The sequence below is a fragment of the Vicia villosa genome, linkage group LG1, assembly GCF_029867415.1.
Source record: "Vicia villosa cultivar HV-30 ecotype Madison, WI linkage group LG1, Vvil1.0, whole genome shotgun sequence".
Taxonomy (NCBI): Eukaryota; Viridiplantae; Streptophyta; class Magnoliopsida; order Fabales; family Fabaceae; genus Vicia; species Vicia villosa.
Window position 1 is genome coordinate 83,310,388 of NC_081180.1, and position 22,611 is coordinate 83,332,998.

Sequence of the window (22,611 nt, forward strand, 5' to 3'; positions counted from 1 at the left end):
ATAAGCTAAAACGCTATTTGAAATAGCGTCTGAAAAATAAGCTATAAGCTAGTAAAATAAGCTATAAGCTCGTGATGAAAAGACCATTACCAAACGGGTCTAAATTATCATATGAGCTTATAAGACATAAGACATAAGCTATAAGCTCGAAAACATGGCTTACCAAACAGAGCCATTGAATTTGTGTTTTTGGAGGGATATGGAAGTTTTGTTAAGAAAACAATAACCATATTTATTTTTTGGACCGGATATATTTATCTTTGGGTGGAAATTGAATGTGGAGCATACCCTAACCATTTCCACTCCAATTCTCAGTCCCAATGTCCTCTTCTTCTCTCTCAACCCCTTTCATCCACCATTCTTCAACTCTCCGCCATGGAACCAACCCTTTTCCTTTCCCTCACGCCACTTCCACTCCCAAACCCCGATTCTTCAAGCCCTTTTCCGCAAAGTGCTCTCTCGACCACATCCCCAAGCAGTTCAGAGAGGAAAATCTCAAAGATGGATGTCAGTTTTTTTTCTACTCAATTTCTCTTTTTCTAATGCTAATTTGCTCTTTTCAATTTTGTTTCAGTTAGAAAGAAATAGCGTGGTAGAATCCACCACTTCAAGAAGTGATTTCTTAGACAAAAATGCAATCTTTAGGGTTTTATTTATGTGGGTTTTAGAATCCTAGAGTTTACGCCCGTTGATTTTTGAAATAAAAATTCTTACCCCCTTAAATTAGTTAAATTACTTAGAATTGATTCGGGATGAGTAGAATTGATTTTGACGTGATTGGTTACTCTCGAGTAGAATTGATTTTGACGTGATTGGTTACTCTCGAGTAGAATTGATTTTGACGTGATTGGTTACTCTCGAGTAGAATTGATTCTGCTTTCTAGAATTGATTCTATTTGAAGTTGAATTTGTAGCTTGAGTCTAAACGTGATTTTTACTACCTGACTCACTTTTGTAAGAATTTATCTAAATAGAAATCACTTTACCATCAACTCACTTTTATCCGGAATCAGTTTCACAGAATCAATTCACTCAAAATCAAATTTTTTTCACCCGAGAACCAAACACACACTTAGTAGGAGAGTTTGTGAGTTATGTGAGTTTGTGAGTTTGTGAGTTTGTGAGTTATGTTAAAGTTTGGTTGCGAAACATGTGGAGTGGGGGCTGGGTAAATGTGAAACTTCAAATTGGTGTACTAACCCAAAATTTGATGAGAAATTCAGGAAGTAGAGGGAAAGTAACCCAAATGATAATAACTATATTCAAAGTGGTTCTTTATGAAGTTCAATTGAATAGTTTGAAACTTGGGTGCCTAACCCCAACCTTGACTTTTATCTGATTTATCTGATAAATGCAGTGATGGACAACTACAAGAATGTTCCCGAGTTTCTATATGGTCTTACTCCATCACAAATGGACATGTTCATGTCTTCAAACAATCCTATCCACCAGATGTCTCAAAGAGTTACAGAGGTTCTCATCATTTAAATCATCTTGATATAAGTCATAAAGATTTTTGTTTCTATTAATAGAATAATTATTGATTGAGGAGTTGATTTGCAAAGCACCCAAGTTTTATCACATCATGTTTAACTGGTCAAAAGTGCTCCTAATATTTGTGATTATCGCAGGAAAGCATTTCATCTGCCAAAAGTTATTTGGATCATAGTGGAATGGGTAGAATATCTAGCATGGACATTAATGGCTCTTCAAGGACCAGCATGAGTGTAAGTATGTATAGAGGAGGTGGTAGGGGGGGAAGGCGTAGGAGGGGTCCACCGGATTTGCCTTCAATACTCTTGGATGCTCGAATATGTTATCTGGGTATGCCGGTAAGTATCGTGAAATGTTTGCTTTGATCTCAATCTTGGTGCTAATGTTTACATTTTTTACTGCCTATGTATGTAGAAATCTATTGTGTACCTTTTATACTAGTTGTCTTGATATTCCCTTTCTCGATTCATACAGATTGTACCAGCTGTGACAGAACTTATTCTGGGTCAACTTATGTGGTTGGATTATGATAACCCTGGGAAACCTGTTTACTTATATATTAATTCATCTGGGAGTCAGGTAAGTGTTAATAGTCATTTTTCTAAAACTTCTCCTTGTAAAATATGATGTGGTTATTTATATAAATGGTTTTTATCTCCATTATTTCTGGTTTAGAATGAGAAGAATGAGACCGTGGGATCAGAAACGGATGCTTATTCCATAGCTGATGCGCTTTCTGTAAGTTGTTATCAACTTATCATGAACCACACACCTGTTTTGCACGCATCGCAGTGTTGTTTTTTGGTTTACTTTGAACTCACTGTAACTTGTACTCTTATTAATTTTTTTTCTTTCCTTTTGACCTATAGTTTGTTAAATCTGATATCTATACCGTGAATTTGGCCTTGGCGCTTGGCCAAGCAGCAATGCTTCTGTCTCTTGGAAAAAAGGGTCATCGTGCTGTCTTGCCACATTCGACCAGTAAGAATCCTATCTTTGTAAATTTTTGAAAAATATTGCTTGATTGCACTTGAATCTGAATAGTGAATAGTTTGTGGGTTTGTGCTGTATTACATGAGATTTCACTTGTCTCCACTTCCGCGTAACCACCCTTAAAATCACCGGTAGTGGAGACAAATAAAACCTTGAAATCTGCAAATCTCAACAGATCTGGAACCAATCAGAGAGTCGAGGGTCAGAAACGCCAACCACACAACACATCGGAGAAGATGAGACTAAAACAACAATCGCTTACAATTATTTGTTGCGTCTTTTTTGAACTGCTAACTAATGCTTCCTTCAAGGTTCTTTAAATATGATTCATGAATATTTTTGGAGAATGGAAAGAAGGGTTTATTTTTGCGTTGTGTTTGAATTAGGGATATTTCTTCCACGTCGGTTGGATTTTGTCTTGGTTTATTATATAGTAGCGAGATGAAATATTTATACTTTTTATTTTATAGATTCGGTGGAGATTAAGGATGTTTGATTTTAAGCATTGTTTTTTCACACCGCGATTTCTAATTTTTTTTCAATTGCAGCAAAAATATATCTCCCAAAAGCCCACAGATCAAGTGGTTCTGTCTCAGATATGTGGATTCAGGTATTTGAACTGTAACATGTTTGTTGTCTTCTCTCACTTTTTTGTTTCTATCACCGATTTGGACTTTCTATTTATCAATTATATCGGAAAATACACAACAGGCAAAAGAGCTGCAGACAACTGCTGACTATTACGTTGAGCTGTTGGCAAAAGGAACAGGGAAGCCAGAGGAAGAAATTGCCAAAGACCTCCAGTGGACTAAATATTTCCAAGCACAGGGTGCCATAGACTACGGAATTGCTGACAAAATAATGAACTCAATGGACGGAGAGGGATATAAGAAGCGGGTAATAAATATTTTGCTGATATGAATGTTTAATTTCCTTGAATATTTCATGCATTATATATTCAAACGGTTATTTTCTTGATCAGGATCTTAATGAAATGCTTGCTACAAGAGCACTTAAGAGAGGTGGCGGGTACCCTCAAGCTGCTCCTTCGGGACATTAGGTAATTTCACACACAAAAACATTAGGTGGCTTGTTCTGTTCTCTATATCCAAAGGGTGTTAGTGGGTTTGGTTTCAATTGACGGATAGTATAGAAAGGCCAAATGGAATTTGCACCCGTTAATAATGTCTAGAGTCTGTATCTTTGCTCTGGTGTTATCTATGATGTCAGTGCTTTGTTTCAACTAAAGAAAATTACTAGGCCTAGGGGATTATTTTCTTAAGTTGTAAATATCAAACCGTTATCAATGTGATAAACTTTTTTTTTTTGGTGCCAAGTTTCGAAGAGTACTACTAGGTTGAAGGGTGGGTATGCCTACAACCAAGCGACCTCTCAGGAAACTGGCCAATGTGATGAACTTTGATGGGTGCATTAAAACATTCTATACACCTTTGTTTAATTTTATTGTCTATTATCCAAAAATATTGAATGTTCTGTTGTGATTCAATAAGCTGAAGCAAGGAAACAAACCATATTACGTGACACAATAGTAGCTGCCATTGAATGTGAATAAATATTTATTTCAAACTTAAAGATGTCTACTTCTTGCTTTAATAGAAAATGTCTTAATTAGTAGAGCATCAGGAAACAAATACAAGGTCACTAAAAAAACACAATGTAGTTGAAATATGGCCAATTTTAACTTTGTTTTTCTCTATCATTTCTCAGGGTAATATATTATAACCTGAAGAAAATTGAGTCTAGTTTTTAATAGCACATAATTCAGCTCATTCCAATTAATATACATGAAGATATGACAAAATTACTTGAGCAACATCATGTATAATACATAATCACTAAAAGTTATGAAGAAGTTATCAAGAGTATACACATGAACCCACAGAAAACATCTCAATTTTCATTCTTCAACTTTAAATTGATATTTCTCACATTATACTTAACCAATTTAAGGCTCTCTTCCGAGTTTACTTTGTAACAAAGTTTGTCTATTTTCTAATGTTCTATGTTTCACTCTTAAACAAACTTTGTAGCAACATTTATAAACCAACCATTAATATGGTGTCCTAATTACGGGTTGCAAAATTTCACTCCCAATACATCCACAAACATAACAATTTTATCCAAAATCTCTAATTCTCACTCCCAATACATCCACAAACATAACAATTTTATCCAAAATCTCTAATTCCTAAAACATGTCAGGTACCATTCTAGATCGATGAATTCCGTTGCCTTCCCATCAACATAGCATCTCCATTCTGAATTTCACTCCTAACTCAAAAGTATACATATTCCATGTATATTGACTAAAACGCCCATACATCAATTAAAAATGGCCTTTTATTCATAAAAGCATAATCAATGACTTAATAATTTACTTAGACTTTCATTAGCTTTATAAATAGACTTAAATACCAATCGTTAGTTGGTTCAGTGGTGATTGGCGCTGAACTTGGTAGGGAGAACCATGGTTCGATCCCCCGCAACTACGATCGGGAGTGGTGGCTGGAACCACTTGATGCCAGAACTGACCCCCGAACCGGACTAAACCGGTGGTTATTAACCAAAAAAAATAAATAGACTTGAAATGGCCTATAGTGTATATATATTTTTGGTTTTCACCACATTAGAATTTGTTGGTCCACTGAACCGTCTAATCTAAGTCGGAGATCAATTTTGACATCGTGTAGTTTAAGTTTCATAATCTTTTAAAGTGCTTAAATTGTCTTTAGTGATAAATTGGCTATTTTATCTATTATACTTATGGAATATTTGATTCTCAAAATATTTTTAACCGGAATATTACAAAAAAAAATATTAAGTTAATTATTTTCTTAATATCAAATAGACACCATATAAGTTTTGTCCTAACTTAAATTGATCCAAACAAATTAGTATATTTCTTAGTCCTAATTATTAGAATAAAAATTCATTAACTTGCATTAGATGCTAGAATTACTTTTATACTCTTATTTCATTATATATATATATATATATATATATATATATATATATATATATATATATATATATATATATATATATATATATATATATATATATATATATATATATATATATATATATATATAGGCTTAATACTCAATTTGGTCCTCTACCTATACACTAGGGTCCAATTTGGTCCTTTACCTTTTAAAAGTTTCAAAGTGGTCCCATACGTTACCAAAAAGTATGCACGTTGGTCTTTTCCGTTTGAAACGTTAAATATATTCCAACGTGGCTGCTAGGTGTCATGGGTAGGGTAATAATATTGATGACCTGTCATTTTCACTAGCAAATAGGGTACCCTCATTATCCATGTTCCATTTTTCGTTCAGCAAGGTTAGAAGTTTTCTGAAGAGAAGTGTCGAAGACGAAGACTTGTGCGAAGACGAAGAGGAGTGTGCGAACACGAAGAAGACGACTTATCATCACATTGGGAAGTAATATACGAAGGTCAGATTTCTTATTTCTTCAATCTCTTCTTCTTGTGTATAGGTTAGGGTTTCTGTATCGTATGAAAATTAGGGTTTTTTCCCCTTTTTCATTTTTTCTGTTTTACTGGATTTTTCTGGTTTACGTTTTGTTAGAAATCAAGATAAAACTACATATTTTCATCTATTAGGTTGAAATGGATGAAATTTTGACCTTTAATGTGCACCATAGTGGTAGCTTTCTGGACTCAGAAAAAACGGTTTATGAGGGGGGCATGTGTGGTAAACTAGTAGTAGATGCTGATAGGTGGTCTTAGTTTGAATTGTTGGGTCTTTTGAAAGAGTTTGGTTATAGTGGAGTTAGTAGCATATACTACAATGACCCAACATTTGGGATGAACCTTCTCATAGATGATAAGGGTGCCTTGGAGATAGCTGACCTCTTTAGGGTACATCTTAAAGTGGATATTTACATAGAACACCCCTTATCCCAACCAGAATTGGTTGATAGTCCTTTACCTGAAGTTCCTAATGTTGTTGAAGAAGCCACTGTTGAAGAACCTTTGAATGTGGTTGATCTAGAAAACCATGATACAATTCGGGATATTGTTAATGAAGTACTTAATGAGGGTGAGGGTGGGGGAGGGGTGAGTGCAGGTCAAGGAAACATGGACAATGAGGGTGAGGGTGAGGCTGATGGAGGGGTGAGTGAAGGTCAAAGAAACATGGACAATGAGGGTGAGGGTGAGGCTGATGGAGGGGTGAGTGCAGGTCAAGGAAACATGGATAATGAGGGTGTTGAGGTCCTAAATGCAAATGAAGAAGCCCTGAACAATCTGATTGATGAGGTTATGATTGCAAGTGAGGAATTGTTGAATAATGAGGAGACTGAAGCAGATAATGCAGGTGTGAATGCGTGTGAGGATGACTCTAATGATAGTGAGGATGAGACATATAATTGTGATAGTGCTATGGAGGTTGATTTTAGTGACTCTGATGTTAGTATGGTTTATTCTGATGAGGATCTTGCCAATCTTATGGAAGGAGCAACAAGCAAAAATAAGAAGCCTATGGAAGGAGCTAATGGTGGTGATGACAAAGAGTTGAACAATGATAGTGAGGAATTAGATAGTGGGTGTGATAGTGATTCTGAGGAGTCTGATTGTGAGGATAGTGGTAACATAAGAAAGAAGAAGTATCCTACTTTCAAGTTATTAAAAGACATGTCTCAATATAAATGGGAATTGGGAACTTTTTTTAACTCAAAAAATGATTTTAAAGAAGCTATTAGAACCTATTATGTTCAAACTGGTAGAGCTCTTAAGTTTGTAAAAAATGACAAGCTGAGAGTGAAGGTTGAATGTAAAGAAGGCTGCAAATGGGAGGCTTATTGTGGGAAGTTGCCTAATGAGGAGACTTGGCAAATTAGAAAACTTGTTGATACACACAATTGTTCTAGAGAATTCAATGTACCACTCATGTCTACTAAATGGCTTAGCACAAGGTTACAAAATTCATTGAAATCTAATCCTAAGTTGAAAGTTAAAGACATTAAGGAAAAGGCTATAAAGAAATGGAATGTGGGGGTTTGTAAGACAAAGGAAATTAGGGCCAGAAGTTTAGCTAGGGACATGGTTGATGGTTCATTTATAGGAGATTACACAAGGTTATATGATTACTTGCATGAGATACTAAGGACAAATCCTGGTTCTACTGTCAAGCTAAGTGTCACACCAGTTCAAGAGGGTGCTGAAGATACAAGGCCTTTTTTCAAGAGGTTATATGTATGCTATGCTGCTTGTAAGCAAAGTTTCAAGCTGTGTAGGCCTATTATTGGTCTTGATGGTTGCTTTCTAAAAGGATTATGTGGAGGTCAGATCTTAGCAGCTATTGGGACTGATCCAAATGATCAGATGTTACCTATTGCATTTGCTGTTATAGAAGGGGAAACAAAGGACATTTGGTTATGGTTCTTGCAACTACTCATTGATGACCTAGGTGGCAGAGAATAATGTAGAACCTACACATTCATTTCTGACCAGCAAAAGGTACCATTCTATAATTGATCTATTTTTTTAATTTGTATTCACATTTATGAGGTTATATCTATTCTGTTCTTTATGTTACAGGGTCTACTTCCTGCCATGGATGAGTTGCTTCCAAATGTGGAACAAAGGTTATGTGTTAGGCACTTATACAACAACTTTAGAAAAAAGTTCCCAGGAAAAATGTTGAAGGAGATAATCTGGAGAGCAGCTAGGGAAACTTACCCACAAGCATGGGAAAAGGAGATGAGAGGTATGAGGCAGATAAATGAAGAGGCATACAAGCATATGATGCAGACTCCACCTAGATTTTGGAGTAAGTCTTATTTTAGGACTACTTCAAAGTCTGATACTGTGTTGAACAACATGTCTGAAGCCTTCAACAGTGTCATTGTGGAATCTAGAGGTAAGCCAATTGTGACAATGCTAGAAGAAATTAGGGGCTACATAATGGAGAAATGGGCAACAAATAGGGTGAAATTCCCTAACTTGAGTGATGAAGATGTATTTCCAAACATAAAGAAAAAAGTGGAGAGAACAAGTTCCTACACAAATTCATGGATTGTTAGGTATTTTCTAACAAGTTCCTAACAAGTTCTAATTATGTATTTTCTGTTGTATTGTTCTGTTATTCATTTTCTGTACATAGGATGTCAGCTGAATACATTTATGAGGTTCGGCACATTGAGAACCCAGGTGACATTTTTACTGTCAACCTAAAGGAATACAACTGCATATGTAGAAAGTGGCAACTAACAGGGCTTCCTTGTGTGCATGCTATTGCTGCATTGAAGAGCAGAGGTTTACATGTTGAAGACTTCATTTCTGACATTTATAAAAAGGCTAGGTATATGTCTGTTTATGAGCCTATAATTTATCCAGTAAATGGAACAAATTTATGGGTCAGAACAGAGTTCCCAGATGTCCAGCCACCAAAGTACAAGAAAATGCCTGGTAGGCCTAAGAAGAGGAGGAATCGTGAGGCTGGTGAAATTGATAGGACAGATAGGAAAATAAGGAAGACAGGTATGATAATGAGGTGCACAAGGTGTAGGCAAACTGGGCACAACAAATCCACCTGCAAGATGACTCAACCACCACAAACATCACAACCAACACAAGGGTCTCAACAAAGACAAGCTTCAAGGACACAAGGATCTCAGCCAACACAAGGATCTCAGCCAACACAAGGATCTCAATCAAGACAAGCTTCAATGACACAAGGATCTCAACCAACCCAAGCTTCAAGGGCACCACCTACACTAGGGACTCATAAAAAGATGCCAACAGCTAGGCCACACAAGATACCATTTAGGAAACCAACACATGTGGGTCCAACAACAAGGCTTAGTGCATCTCAAAATGCAGTTGGTCCTACCACTAGGAGGACCACTCCTACAAAAAGAAACAATACTAAGAAGGGCATTTAGTTTGTTAGGGTCTGTTTACTACATTTTGGGTTGAATTAATGTAATGTTTGACTAGTATATTTTGGTTCTGTCTAGTATACTTTGAACATATTTTGGGTTGTTTGAAAAACATGTTCTTAGCAGCTTGTGTTCTAATATATTTTGGGTTATTCTGTTTTGAACATCTTTGAGATGCACATATTTTGGGTTGTTTTAATGTCATGTTCTAACATATTGTGTTCTAATATATTTTAGGTTGTTCTGTTTTGAACATCTTTGAGATGCACCTATTTTTGGTTGTTTTAATGTCATGTTCTAACATATTGTGTTCTAATATATTTTGGGTTGTTCTGTTTTGAACATCTTTGAGATGCACATATTTTAGGTTGTTTTAATGTCATGTTCTAATGAACATATTTCCTGGTATTTCTGTTTTGAGTACCTCATAAACATCTTGTAAAATACTTCAGTCTAATAACATATTGCAAAATACATGTCTCAAAATACTGTCTCAAAATACATTTCAAAACACTAATAACATTACAATCATTTCTAGCAAGATACTATGTTTACAAGCAACACATCTTGCAAAATACATGTCTCAAAACAATTCAAGACAAAACAGTTCCAAAATACATTAGAACACATAACTAGACCATCTTAATTACAAGAGCTAAAAACATGAAACAGACAAAACAATTCCAAATGCTCTTCCATTTCTTTGTCTTCTCAATTAGCTCCCCCAATTCCAATATTTTCAACTTCAAATCTTCTGTCTCTTTCCTGACAGCATCCATCTCTTGGCTCAGCACCTGAATCTTCCATTCATGCTTCATCAAGGTTTCTTCCTTCTCATCTCTACATTCTTCATGGAACCATTCAAAAAAACCACACCCAGAATTGGAATGCCCCTGTGACGATATTGGGAACGATGGTTATGGTTACAGAAAAAAAAGATACTTTAGAACAATAATAGAACTCGTAGTACCTTAAAATGCTTGCATCCCCAAAATAGCTTTCCATAGTTGTTAACGGTTTTCGCCCTACGCAGTATTGCTTCGTCTCCACACGTGCATAGAAGCTTCGCAAATCCTGTGTAAACTTGCGAATCAATCACATTTCTGGATGTTGAGGATGAAATGCGCCCAGAACTCATGCTTTGTGGTGCAATTTTGAAGTCAATTTGTAACAAGATTGAGTTACAGGATTAGGTTAGAGGATTTGGGATTTTTTGAAAATTGCAGTATGAACCCAAATTATAATAGAGATGATGAACAGTGATTGATCCATCTCATGTGCCATGTCATCAAATGTTAACACCGTTTGAAGCATTTTAATGGAAAAGACCAACGTGCATACTTTTTGGTAACGTATGAGACCACTTTGAAACTTTTAAAAGGTAAAGGACCAAATTGGACCCTAGTGTATAGGTAGAGGACCAAATTGAGTATTAAGACATATATATATATATATATATATATATATATATATATATATATTATATAAAATTAAGTGTGGAAAAAATACTTTATACTAGAGAAACTGTCTGAATAAGATTTTATAATTTTTCTGTATTTTGAAACTCATTAAATATAGTAATAATTTCTTAATAACACAAGGATTTTAGGGGCAAGAGAAAGATTCATCGGGTGAGTTGGAAAAAAGTTTGTCTTCCTCGTGAGAAAGGGGGGCTAGGCTTAAAAAATATTTCGGATTTTAACTTGGCCCTTCTTAACAAATGGAGGTGGAAAATTTTGCAAGGCTTTGATAACCTTTGGTATGACATGTTGAAAGTCTATTAAGGTGACATTTCTATGAAGATGTATAGTGGCAGTGTTAGTGGTAAAGTTTCTTATTCTCATTCTTTTGGTGGAAGGATATTTTCAAGATAGGTTCCCTTTATCTTAGAGATCCTATTGTGGCTTCTAGTAAGTTTGTCATTAGAAATGGTTTTAGTATGCTTTTTTGGGAATCTCAGTTGGTTGGAGGAGGTTTGTTTGAGGAAAGAGTTTTCGGATCTTTATCTAATTTCTTGTTTGAAAGAAGTTTCGGTGCCTATCATGAGGGGTGGAATGGAGAGTGGTGTTGGGGTGATTTTGGTTTCAATGCTTTTCCGTTGTCCTCGGTGAATGGTTTAACCTTTTTTCCCTAGTTTCGAAATTAAGGGGAGTTGTAGTGGGGGTCCAATTTTGACAAGGTGGTTTGGTCCGTGGAACCGGGGGAGTTTTTTTTCGGTTTCTTCATGTTACGATTTTTATGATTCCTTCTGTATTCTTTTTGGTCCTCGTAATATGAATGATGTTTTGTTGGCCAAGGTTTGGGATATAGAGGCTCCTTTCAAGATTAAGGCCTTTGGTTGGAGACTTTTTGTCAATAGACTTCCAACAAATGATCTTTTGAAGATTAGAGGTACTTCCTTTCCTTTTAACTCTCCATGTTACGATTTTTATGATTCCTTATGTATTCCTTTTGGTCCGCATAACAGGAATGATGTTTTATTGGCCAAGGTTTGGGATATGGAGGTTCCTTTCAAGATTAAGGCCTTTGGTTAGAGATATTTTGTCAATAGACTTTCAACAAAGGATCTTTTGAAGATTAGAGGTATTGTATTTTCTTTTAACTCTTTAAAGTGTGCTTTTTGTGGTATAGATTTTGAGAATAAAGATCATTCTTTTTTCAATTGCAAAGTGGTGAAGATTATTTTGAACGATATAGCTTTATGGGTTGATAAACCGGGTGGTATAGAGGAGGAGTGCTTATCGAATTTTATGGATTGGTAATTGTTTTGTAAAGGAAAGAATGTTAGGGAGGGCAAATTAAGAGTTGTTTGGCTTGCAACTTCGTGGTCTATTTGACTTTTGCGAAATGAGATTTGCTTTAACCATGATTGGAATGTTGATAATATGATGTGGAGTATTAAATTTTTGGTTTGGAAGTGGTCGTTAATAGGAGATATTATTAAACCCAATTCTAGTTTTTACGAGTCTATAATATAAGAAAATTAATGGTTGTGAAAAAGTCAAAAATATCTTTATTTGATTTTTTGCCACCACATTAAAATTGTGGTTATTTGGTCTTTGCACAATAAAGTTCTTAATTTTATTATTAAAATAAAACAACCCTCATATTTTATCAAACTTATCAAACCTCTCTCCATTATCTATTTTTTTCTCTTTCATCACTTTCTCACTTCTTTCTTTCACAAAAAATATATTATTGATAGGCTTTGGCTAATATGCATAAGAATTTTACTTATGCACCATGCATAAGCCTACATAAGCCATTGGATCATGTTTTTAATCCAGTATTGAGTATTGAGTATTGAGTGGTGAGTATTGAGTAATAATAATTGATGTCTAGAATTTGATCCAATGATCCAAGGGTCCATAATAATCTATGCATGGTGCATAGATTTTTATCTATGCACAGTAACTGCACCCTGATAGATATATATATTTTTATATATACGAAAAATGGTATTTATGATCGAAATATTTTTTAGTAAAAAATGCTATACGGGAAAAATTTATTCAAAAAATCTATTATTGTTCTAGATAAAAATCTATTATTCAAATATTTTTGTAAAGGATATCTAAATAAAAATATTATTTGTATACGGAAAAAATCTATTATTTACGAAAAATGGTATTTATAATCCAAATATTTTTTATTCAGTATACGGAAAAAATTTACTATTGATCTAAATATTTTTATATACAAAATTTACTATTGATCCAAATATTTTTGTAAATGATACCTAAACAAAAATGAAGTCTGTATACGGAGAAAAAATCTATTATTGATCTAAATATTTTTATATACGAATTTTTTTTACTAATGATCCAATTTTTTTTATTAAAAAATGGCATAGGCCAAAAAATCAATTATTGATCTAAATATTTTTGGAAATTTCTTTATCCACCTCCCTATGGGGGTGACCCCCAGCGAAAACCCCAAAATGCCCCTGCTTTGGAGATGTATCTCTGAAGTATTTTTTTTTAGATTTTTCCAGACTTCAAAGATGTATCTCCGAAAAAATAAAAAAATTTAAAAATCCCAAAAATTAAAAAATTTTGGGATATTAATTAATTCACATATCATACTTTATGCGTAATGAATAATAATAATTATATATTTTGATATAATTTATGAGTTATGAATAATAATAATTATTATATATTTCTATTCTGAATCATATTTTAAAATTTAAAATAATTTTAATTAAAAAAATTAAAATAATTTCAATTACAAAAAATTTAAAATAATTTCAATTATTAAAATGTAGTTATGAATAATTTCAATTCATGTTTTTACGGTTGATAATAATATTGAAAGAGATCAAGTAAGACTAATAATAATAATAATAATAATAATAATAATAATAATAATAATAATAATAAAATTATTTTTCATAATGAATTACGATAAAAAAATTATTTTTCATAATTAAAAATGAATTATAATTTTTCATTTAGTTTAAAAAAATTAAAAAAAAAATTTGTCTTAATTTTATTTAATGATAAAATTTTATATTTAATTCCATATAATTCAAAATTTACTTATGAAATTAAAAAGCTTTTAATTTATATAAGTTAGTAAAATAATTTTTAACTTTAAAATTGTTTAGGAAATTTTGATTCACCTTGATTTTATTGATTCACCTTGGTTTTATTGATTCACCTTCATTTTATACATATTAATTGTATTGATTCACCTTGATTTTAATTTTTTAATAATTATTGAATTTTTTCGGAAGTGTATATCCGAAACATTCCAAGACCAATTTGGTCTTGAATATTTCAGATATGCATCTTCGAAGACACCCCTCTCCTAAAAAAAGGGTGTTTTCAGAAATGTATCTCCGAAAACACATTTTTTTTGTGTTTTCGGAAGTGCACTTCCGGAATCAACTTTTGTTCAGAAAAAATGATTTCGGAGATGTATCTCCGAAATATAGGGGCATTCTGAGAAATTCGCCGCAGGTGACCAAGAAGATTAGGGGGTGAATAAAGAAATTTCCATATTTTTATATACGAAAATTTATTATTGATCCAAAGATTTTTTGTAAATGATAGACAAAGATAATATTTGTATACGGAAAAAATCTATTATTTACAAAAAAAATGGTATTTATAATCCAAATATTTTTATTCAAAAATGGTATACGGGAAAAAATCTACTATTGATCTAAATATTTTTATATACGAAATTTACTATTAATCCAAATATTTTTGTAAATGATACCTAAACAAAAATGAAGTCTGTATACGAGAAAAAATCTATTATTGATATAAATATTTTTATATACGAAAAATGGTATTTATGATCAAATATTTTTATTCAAAAATGGTATACGAGAAAAAATCTATTATTGATCTAAATATTTTTACAGCTATGCTGATCTTACACCTTTTTTACACCAATACAAACACCGTATACACTGTTCACCGTATTTATACGGTGAACAGTGTTTTTTAATAAAATAATATTATTTTTAAAAAATATCTTTTATTTTATTTTTAAAATTTATTTTATAATACAAATGTAAAATTGTGTCATTAACCAACTTCACAACTGTATTAACCACAAAAATATAAGTTATTAACCAATTATTTTACCTATAATTCATTAACCATTTTCACTACTTCATTAACCAATAAAATACATACTATTAATCATGTTCTGACACTAAATTATAAATATATTAACCGACATTTACACTCCATTAACCAACTTTATTTTACTATTTAATATTTGTTATGTTTGAGAGCTCATTAACCAAGTTATGAACTGTATTAATCAATTTTATAGATAGGATTAACAAAAGTCTGTACTGTATATATTAATTTTTTATGTTAAACTTGAACTATATTAACCAAATTTTATTATTTCATTAATCAATAATGTAGTTTTAGAAAAAAAATAAAAGTAAAAAAAAATGAATATACCTAAACATAAGTGTATATGGAACTATATTAACAAAAGTCTGTAATGTATTTTTGTAAATAACCAAATTTTCATATTTCATTAATTAATATGATTTTTTCTAATTAACACTTTTCACAAATATACCATTTTTTATGTTAAACTTGAACTATATTAACCAAATTTTAATATTTCATTAATATTTCATATTTGTGAAAAGTGTTTTAGGTGTAGGTGTAACATTTTAGTGGCTGAATAACATTATTCATATTTTTATATAGAAAAATTTAATATTGATCCAAATATTTTTGTAAATAATACCTAAATAAAAATAATATTTGTATATAGAAAAAAATTTATTATTTTCGAAAATGGTATTTATGATCCAAATATTTTTTATTAAAAAATAGTATACGGGAAAAAATCTATTATTGATCTAAATATTTTTATATACGAAATTTATTATTATCCAAATATTGGAGATGGTCTGACTGGTGGGACCCATAAAAAACTCAAAAATAGGTTGCACCATTGGAAATGGTCTAAGATTTTTATCTTCACATTCGCACAAGAAAATTTTATTTATAAATTGTCTCATCTTTGGTCACAGATCTCATCGAATTTATATGGTTAATATTGGAAACAATGTCTTAGGCATATTGCAGAGATATAGTGTCTTTTGACATGATGCCATGGTTAGTAGAGTAAGGGGATTTCGGGTGTTGAGAGTAGGATTGTTTGGTAGGCACAATATTTTACTACCATCTTGGAGAGAAATCTACTCAACATTGAAACAATTTGATATTGAAAGTCTTCATGTGATGGAAGCAATGAATCTACCCGGACAATTGCTCTATAATGGATGAATAATGGTTTCACTACTTTGTTTTTTTTTTTATGGTTAAAAAGGGATAATCATATTGCACTGTTTTGCTGTTTCCATGCACTATAATTAATTTTATTTTTGCAGGATTTTCTATGTAATGATGACTCCTTTTGCTGTTATAGATTAATGAAGTTTGGTGTGGTCGGCAAAACTTCCGATTGCTTGCATAATGAAATACTCAGCCAAAGCAATTGTTTGTCACATATGCAATGGTAACCAATGTTTTGCTTGCACCACCAATTTGTTTGTGTTGACATCTTGTTTATTTTCCTTTGTCAATTCCCACTTTGCTACATTCCCTTTTAATATATGTGTTGTAAGTCTCTAGGAGTTTTTAGCTAAGTTTAAAATCTTAGCACACATCCTCAATAATGATTCTTTCTTTGTTTTTTCTTAACTTATAATATACATTCTCCAGTTTGATTTTATCTGGAATGGCAAGTGGTGTAAACTAGTAAATGATTGATATAGCTCAATTAATGACTGTCCTCCCTATAAGATGCAATCTTAAGAATTAAGAAATCATTGCATTGCAATCATCCCTTCCTTTTCTATTGCAATTTTGTTGTAGTTAGTCATGGAAGCACCAGCCAGAAGTTGTAATTTCAAATTTTAGAGAAGTCTGGTTTTACATTAATTTGTTTGTTTTGGTCTAAACAACCATCAATATAATGGGATGCCTTCAAGACAATTATATGTTAGACCTTCACTGAAGGGATAGTTAAATGTTGGACCTTTATTGAAGGATCCTTGCTGCCCTTTGCAACAATTATATGTTGAACCTTCACTGAAGGATCATTGTCGCCCTACAAAGCAATTATATACTTGACGTTCACTGAAGGATCTCTGGGAACTTACGAGACAATTATATGTTGGACCTTTACTGAAAGATTCTAGCCTCCCTACGAGGCAACTATATGTTGGAGATTCGTTGAAGGATCATTTCCGCCATACTAGGCAATTATATACTGGACCTTCACTAAATGATCCTTGCCGCCCTACGGGAAAATTATGTTGGTATTTCATTTAAGGATCCTTACGTCCCTACGAGGCAATTATATCTTGGACCTTAACTAAAAGGTCCTTGCTGTTTTAATTAATAAAGCACATTCGCTGTTTTAAAAACTAAAAATATGATTTTTTTAGTCAAATACCTTTTTTTCGATTTTTCAGGTCGTAAACCGGTATTTCAGTGTTCTTACTATCGTAGTGAACCTTTAATTCTAAAATAGGAATTTTCTAAACAAAAATAATGACTCTCATTACAATTCTATAACATACAATGTATATGAGTATCGTCAGTATGACGGTCCTTATATTCCGGATCAACAGATATACTGAGACATATTAACGTAAATAACTAAACCTGCAATTAAACAAGGCACTACAACGAATAACATTTTTTATGAAGAATCTTTCATCTCCAACAGTCTAAAAACCGAGAGGATATGTCTTGGGAGCGCAATGCTTTATTTTTTAAATAAGATAAACAACATGTTACATTGGTGTTTTCAAAAGCCGAGGTAACACAACTATAAGTTAACGCCTTTTTTAATCCATATAAAATAATAAACGTGTTATCTTGGTTTTTTTGAGAACCGAAGTAATATAGCTATAAAGAACCTCACTTCGAATCCCCTTTGCTGCATTTAAATTTTTTTCCAAAGATTTATCACTTGGCGTCTTTTCTAGATGCCATGTTTTATTTTGTTAATTAGTAATTCTAAAAAACTTTGTTAAACAAGAATAGACAATAATAGAAAAAGGAAATATTTCATTGATAATGAAAAAACAACACAAAGAAAACTAATCAACAAATCCAAACTTCTCAGTGAACTCAACTTCAACATCGCTCATAACTATCCCTAGCTTATAAAAATGTTTAGAAAGAACTCTTCCATAAGGTATGAGGAAAGTCGTTTCCTCCCGAGAAGTCCTTATCATTTCCTTCAAGAAGTTGAAAATGGTAAGAAGAAGATTAACTTTGATGTTGTAGGTGAGGAATAACACGAGATGCTTAGCATACCAAGTAAGTGTTTCCGGTTCTTTCTCTCTTGGGCGGAGATTCGCTACTAAAAGTTGAAACCAAAATTTTATGATTGGGATTAGAGAAGCCGAACTAGAGAGATTATTTTGGATGGCAAAAAGTCGGTGAAGGTGGGTTGCGTAGGCATTGTTGAATTCATAATGTTCAACACAACTACCAAACTCTTCACAGTTGATTGTCATAACAATCAGTGATGGAGTAATGTATAAATGAGTGGCATTGATATAAGTTTGAATGATTTCTTGATGACCACCTGGAACAATAGAGGCATTCAACCGCAACTCTTTAATGAGGTTAATGTATATGAGGCCATGTAGAGTGTTAAAGTAACCACTCAACTTTTGGTTTGTTAACAACTTTCCTCAACTTTGGTTCAAAACATTTGAAATCATTGAAACCAACATACTTTTCATTGATAATGAAAAATAGATTTGCATCCATTTTTGATAAAAAAAAACAATTTGAAACAATGAAATAAAGAGTTGGTAGTAGGACGTTGAAAATAGGAAAAGACTTTGAAACAATGTTTGAACTTCAAACTTTGAAGACACAACAATTTGATAATCTAAAAGAGATGTTACTACTTGATTATATACATGATCATTGCTATTCTAGTGATATGATTCTAATGCATGCGCGACACGTCAGTTTTCTAACATCTCTTTTAATTATTTTTTATTTATAAATTAAATGTTCTAACCCGTCGGCGTTCCTAAAAACTGAGGTAACAAAATAGAGCGTTAAAATTGGAACATCTATATTAATTATATTTTTTATTTGTAAATTAAATGTTCTAACCCTTCGGTTTTTCTAAAAGCTGAGGGATAATTTAGCGTTAAAATCGAGGGCATTTATCAAATCTTTAATCAAATTCTTTCTGTCAATTTCATGACTATCAACACTTAAGACATTATAATTCGTGATCCGCTTGAAACATAAATAACTTTCATTATAAAGAAGTTCTCTATCATGGATTGCATTCTAAATATCAAGAATTGTGCCTCTCAAGCAAGTATCATCATGAAGAGTTTAAAGTTTGCTCGAGTGTTTGTTATGAAGAGTTCTCTATGATGAATTGTAAGAGCAGAAAATAATTTAGGTTTAAGGTTTGTGTTCTTAAATATTTATTTGAGTAAGAAAATTATTTATTTATCTTACCCTTTTTCTTACTAACCATTTTTTTGTTCATATAAAAAACAAATGCATGCAAAAGCGATTGAAAACATCCTTGCACCTAGCATTTGATCAACCCTAAAATTATTTGATTCAAATATCTAAAATCTAGATCTTCCAAAAATTAATTTACCTAACCCTTTTTTTGCTTTTGAGAAAAAAGTTTTTCACTATTTGATCTTGCCTAGAATATCAAGGAATTGAAGATCCAACATATGCTCTTCATGGACAATTAATGTAATATTCTGGGTAAACGCTGTTGTTAGAACAGGATTTGGTTATGCAATAATATCTCTAAGTTTTGATGATAACAATGAGTATATTTGTGTGAACATGGTACTCTAACGTTTTTTTTATTTTTGAGTATTTAACAAATATGTTCTGATCTGATAAAAGGCGCTGCCAAACCATTAAAGGAACTATCTAAAGAAACCAAATGCTGAAGATCTAAAGACAAAGGTTCCAAAGAACAATCCAGATACTAAACACTTATGTTTATGAAAATAAAGGGTACTGAAGACCAAGTACTGAAGATTCTGAAGACCCCATACTTATTTTCTGTTTTCTAACTCATGCTCAGCAGAGCCTCTGAAGTTCAAGAAGAATAGAAGATAACGTTTATGTAGTACATAGTACGTGGTACAAAACGAATGTTTTGCTCCACTACCATGAAAGGACGGACGCGTCGTACGTTCTTGTCCCCCACTATGTTTAAGGTGCAAACTTTTTAGAAGTTCCTGATTTGCCATCCAACAGATATATTATTATATTTGGCTATAAATAGGCTCGGAGACTCAAAGAGAAAGGCTGCTAATTCATGCTCACTCATACGCTCTTGAAAGATTATTCATAAGCTTTTCATTCTCTCCAAGTTTAGAATTTGAATTTACTGTTTACTCCAGCTTGTGTAGAAGCGTTCATTGTAAACAAACTTTCTTTCAAACTGTATCTTGATATTTTCCTTAAGAGACCAGCTGGTCAAATTTCTTATGAAGTTTAAGATTAGCGTGTCTTAGAGGTTGTACGTTAGTCACTTGCAGTTAGCTTGTGCATTGTAATAACCGTGATATCAGTGGATTAAGACCTTGTTGATAAGGTGAAATCACCTTGGCGGGTGGACTAGATTAGCTTGACATTTTTCAAGTGAACTAGTATAAACATACCTTGTTCTTTCCTTCTTGCATATTTATTCTTATTATCAAGAATCAACTTCTTTTAGAAGGGAACGGTTTTTGGTGTTCAAACCCTATTCAAACCCCCCCTTTTCTAGTGTTTTTCACACCTTCAACTGTAACGAGTTTTATTAAAAAATATAATATTATGTGTAAACACTATAACGAGTTTTATATAAAAACTAATGACCCCTCAATTTTCTTAATAAACCGAGATAAAAAGGCACTAGTTTTTGTAAATAATAAAAGTGCATAAAATGGGGTTCGAACCCACGTGCTAATAAACTTTTACCTCGGTGTTTTAAACACCAAGGTGATAATGCTTTACTTTTTATGACGAACTTATTTACCTCGCTTCTATTGCCGAGGTAAAACATATTTCGCGTCCGACGTTAGAAGTGTTATTTGTAGTAGTAAGGCATAATTAAAGTAGCAATAAAGGAAACTGGAAAATAAATAAAGGTTGAAACTTGCATATAGTAAATTTCTCCGAAGGGATACTTTTATCTGGTACAACAAGGATAAATGAAACAACAACAATATAGACTTGGAGAAGTGAAATAACAGCTATTTTGAATGTAAATTTGCAGCAACATCAACTTGAAATAAGTGCAGAAATTAAGTGCAAAACACCTAAATAAGTGCTAAAATAGAAGCTTAGATCCTCAAAACAATGCATAAAAGTCTTATTTATAGACTGTTTTTCGCTTAGAACTGTCTAAAATTGTGCAGGAGTAGTGGAGAAAATGCTGGAAGTGGGGAAATAGCTTGTTGAATTGTGGGTGAACTTTTCTACTTCAGGACGTCATGACATGCATTAGCTGAATTGACGGTCTTCACGTCATGACTTCTTCAACAGGGGTCTGCATCGTGGGTCCATGACAGGCGTCAACTAGGCTGATAGCCTTTTCGTCATGGATCTGGAACACGCGCTCCTTGTTTTCATGTTGACTGGCTGAAGGTTTCACTAGTATGGGTCATGACGGCCATCATCGTCTGATTGGGTTCGTCATGACAACAGAAAATTTGTATTGATTTGGTGTTTTCACCATTTTCTTTGTTTTCCAGCATAGAGACTTCTAAGTGACAAGTACCTGAAATGGACGATAGAAAATCAACATAATACCATAAAATGCATGAATTTACCCTAAAACAAGTGCGAATTGAGCTAATTAAATGATGCAATTTACATGTTTTTAGTTTATATTTCTTGGTGCATGGCTTTCCCTGATGCAAATGTTGAGGTGTTGTGTAAACTTCTTTTTGATCACAACCTCATTCTCCTTAGGTGTGGCCTTCCTCTGCAAGACCACAGGTGGCATCCTTTTAGGTTCGAGGCAGCTAGGATCACTCATCGAAAGTATTTCAATATAGTCCAGATTTCTTGGGGGAAATCCCCAAATGGCATTGTAACTTGTTTTCATACAGTACAACACGATTCTATCCTTTTTAATAAGTAAAATTTTGACAATATATACAAACAGAAGCACAACATTGAGAAGAGACTCACAGAAATCCAACGCTCTTTGGAGAGAATAGATTCAACAAGACTAGTTTATCTCCAACTTGAGCTTCAACAGAAGTATGATGAGATTCTTGTGCAAGAGGAGATTCATTAGTATCAAATGGCTAGATATGATTGGATTAAATTGGAAGATCGGAACACCAAAATTTTTATACCAAGACGGTAATCAAGAAAAAGAGAAATCGAATCCACGACCTTCATCTTTCTAATGGTGTTTGATGCAAATTTACATGTCTCAGTTTTCTCCGACTCTTCTGACTAGCCTCGCTTCTATCTTCACTCCTGTTTGTCTAACAAATGGTCTCCACTTTAAATTTGTGCTCTTTTCAACCTCAAAGCATCTCTTGGTTTTTAAAACCTACAATAATATAGAAAACAAGTTACAGTAGTTATATAATACCAACACCTAAATAATTAATATTTACATATTGAAGGTTTTTCATAACTTTCAAAACAAGTCAATAAATAATATAATTGACTTTAAATA

General features: G+C 32.8%; 1 protein-coding gene across 1 annotated transcript; it reads left to right on the top strand.

The window, feature by feature from the left end:
• Nucleotides 1–247: 247 nt before the first annotated feature.
• On the top strand, nt 248–3,951 carry LOC131643385 (ATP-dependent Clp protease proteolytic subunit-related protein 1, chloroplastic-like). Its single transcript, XM_058913598.1, has 10 exons — nt 248–507; nt 1,358–1,473; nt 1,632–1,832; nt 1,969–2,073; nt 2,170–2,232; nt 2,364–2,475; nt 3,036–3,097; nt 3,199–3,384; nt 3,470–3,547; nt 3,825–3,951. Exons 1-9 carry the CDS (start codon nt 321–323, stop codon nt 3,545–3,547), a joined length of 1,110 nt encoding a protein of 369 aa, XP_058769581.1. The 5' UTR covers nt 248–320; the 3' UTR covers nt 3,825–3,951.
• Nucleotides 3,952–22,611: the final 18,660 nt, after the last annotated feature.

Excerpts from the sequence above, each read along its gene's own strand:
- LOC131643385 (XM_058913598.1), top strand. The coding sequence starts at position 321 with ATGTCCTCTTCTTCTCTCTCAACCCCTTTCATCCACCATTCTTCAACT. Across the intron at positions 2,074-2,169 it reads TTAATTCATCTGGGAGTCAG|AATGAGAAGAATGAGACCGT; the intron begins GTAAGTGTTAAT and ends TTTCTGGTTTAG. Across the intron at positions 3,098-3,198 it reads TCTCAGATATGTGGATTCAG|GCAAAAGAGCTGCAGACAAC; the intron begins GTATTTGAACTG and ends AATACACAACAG.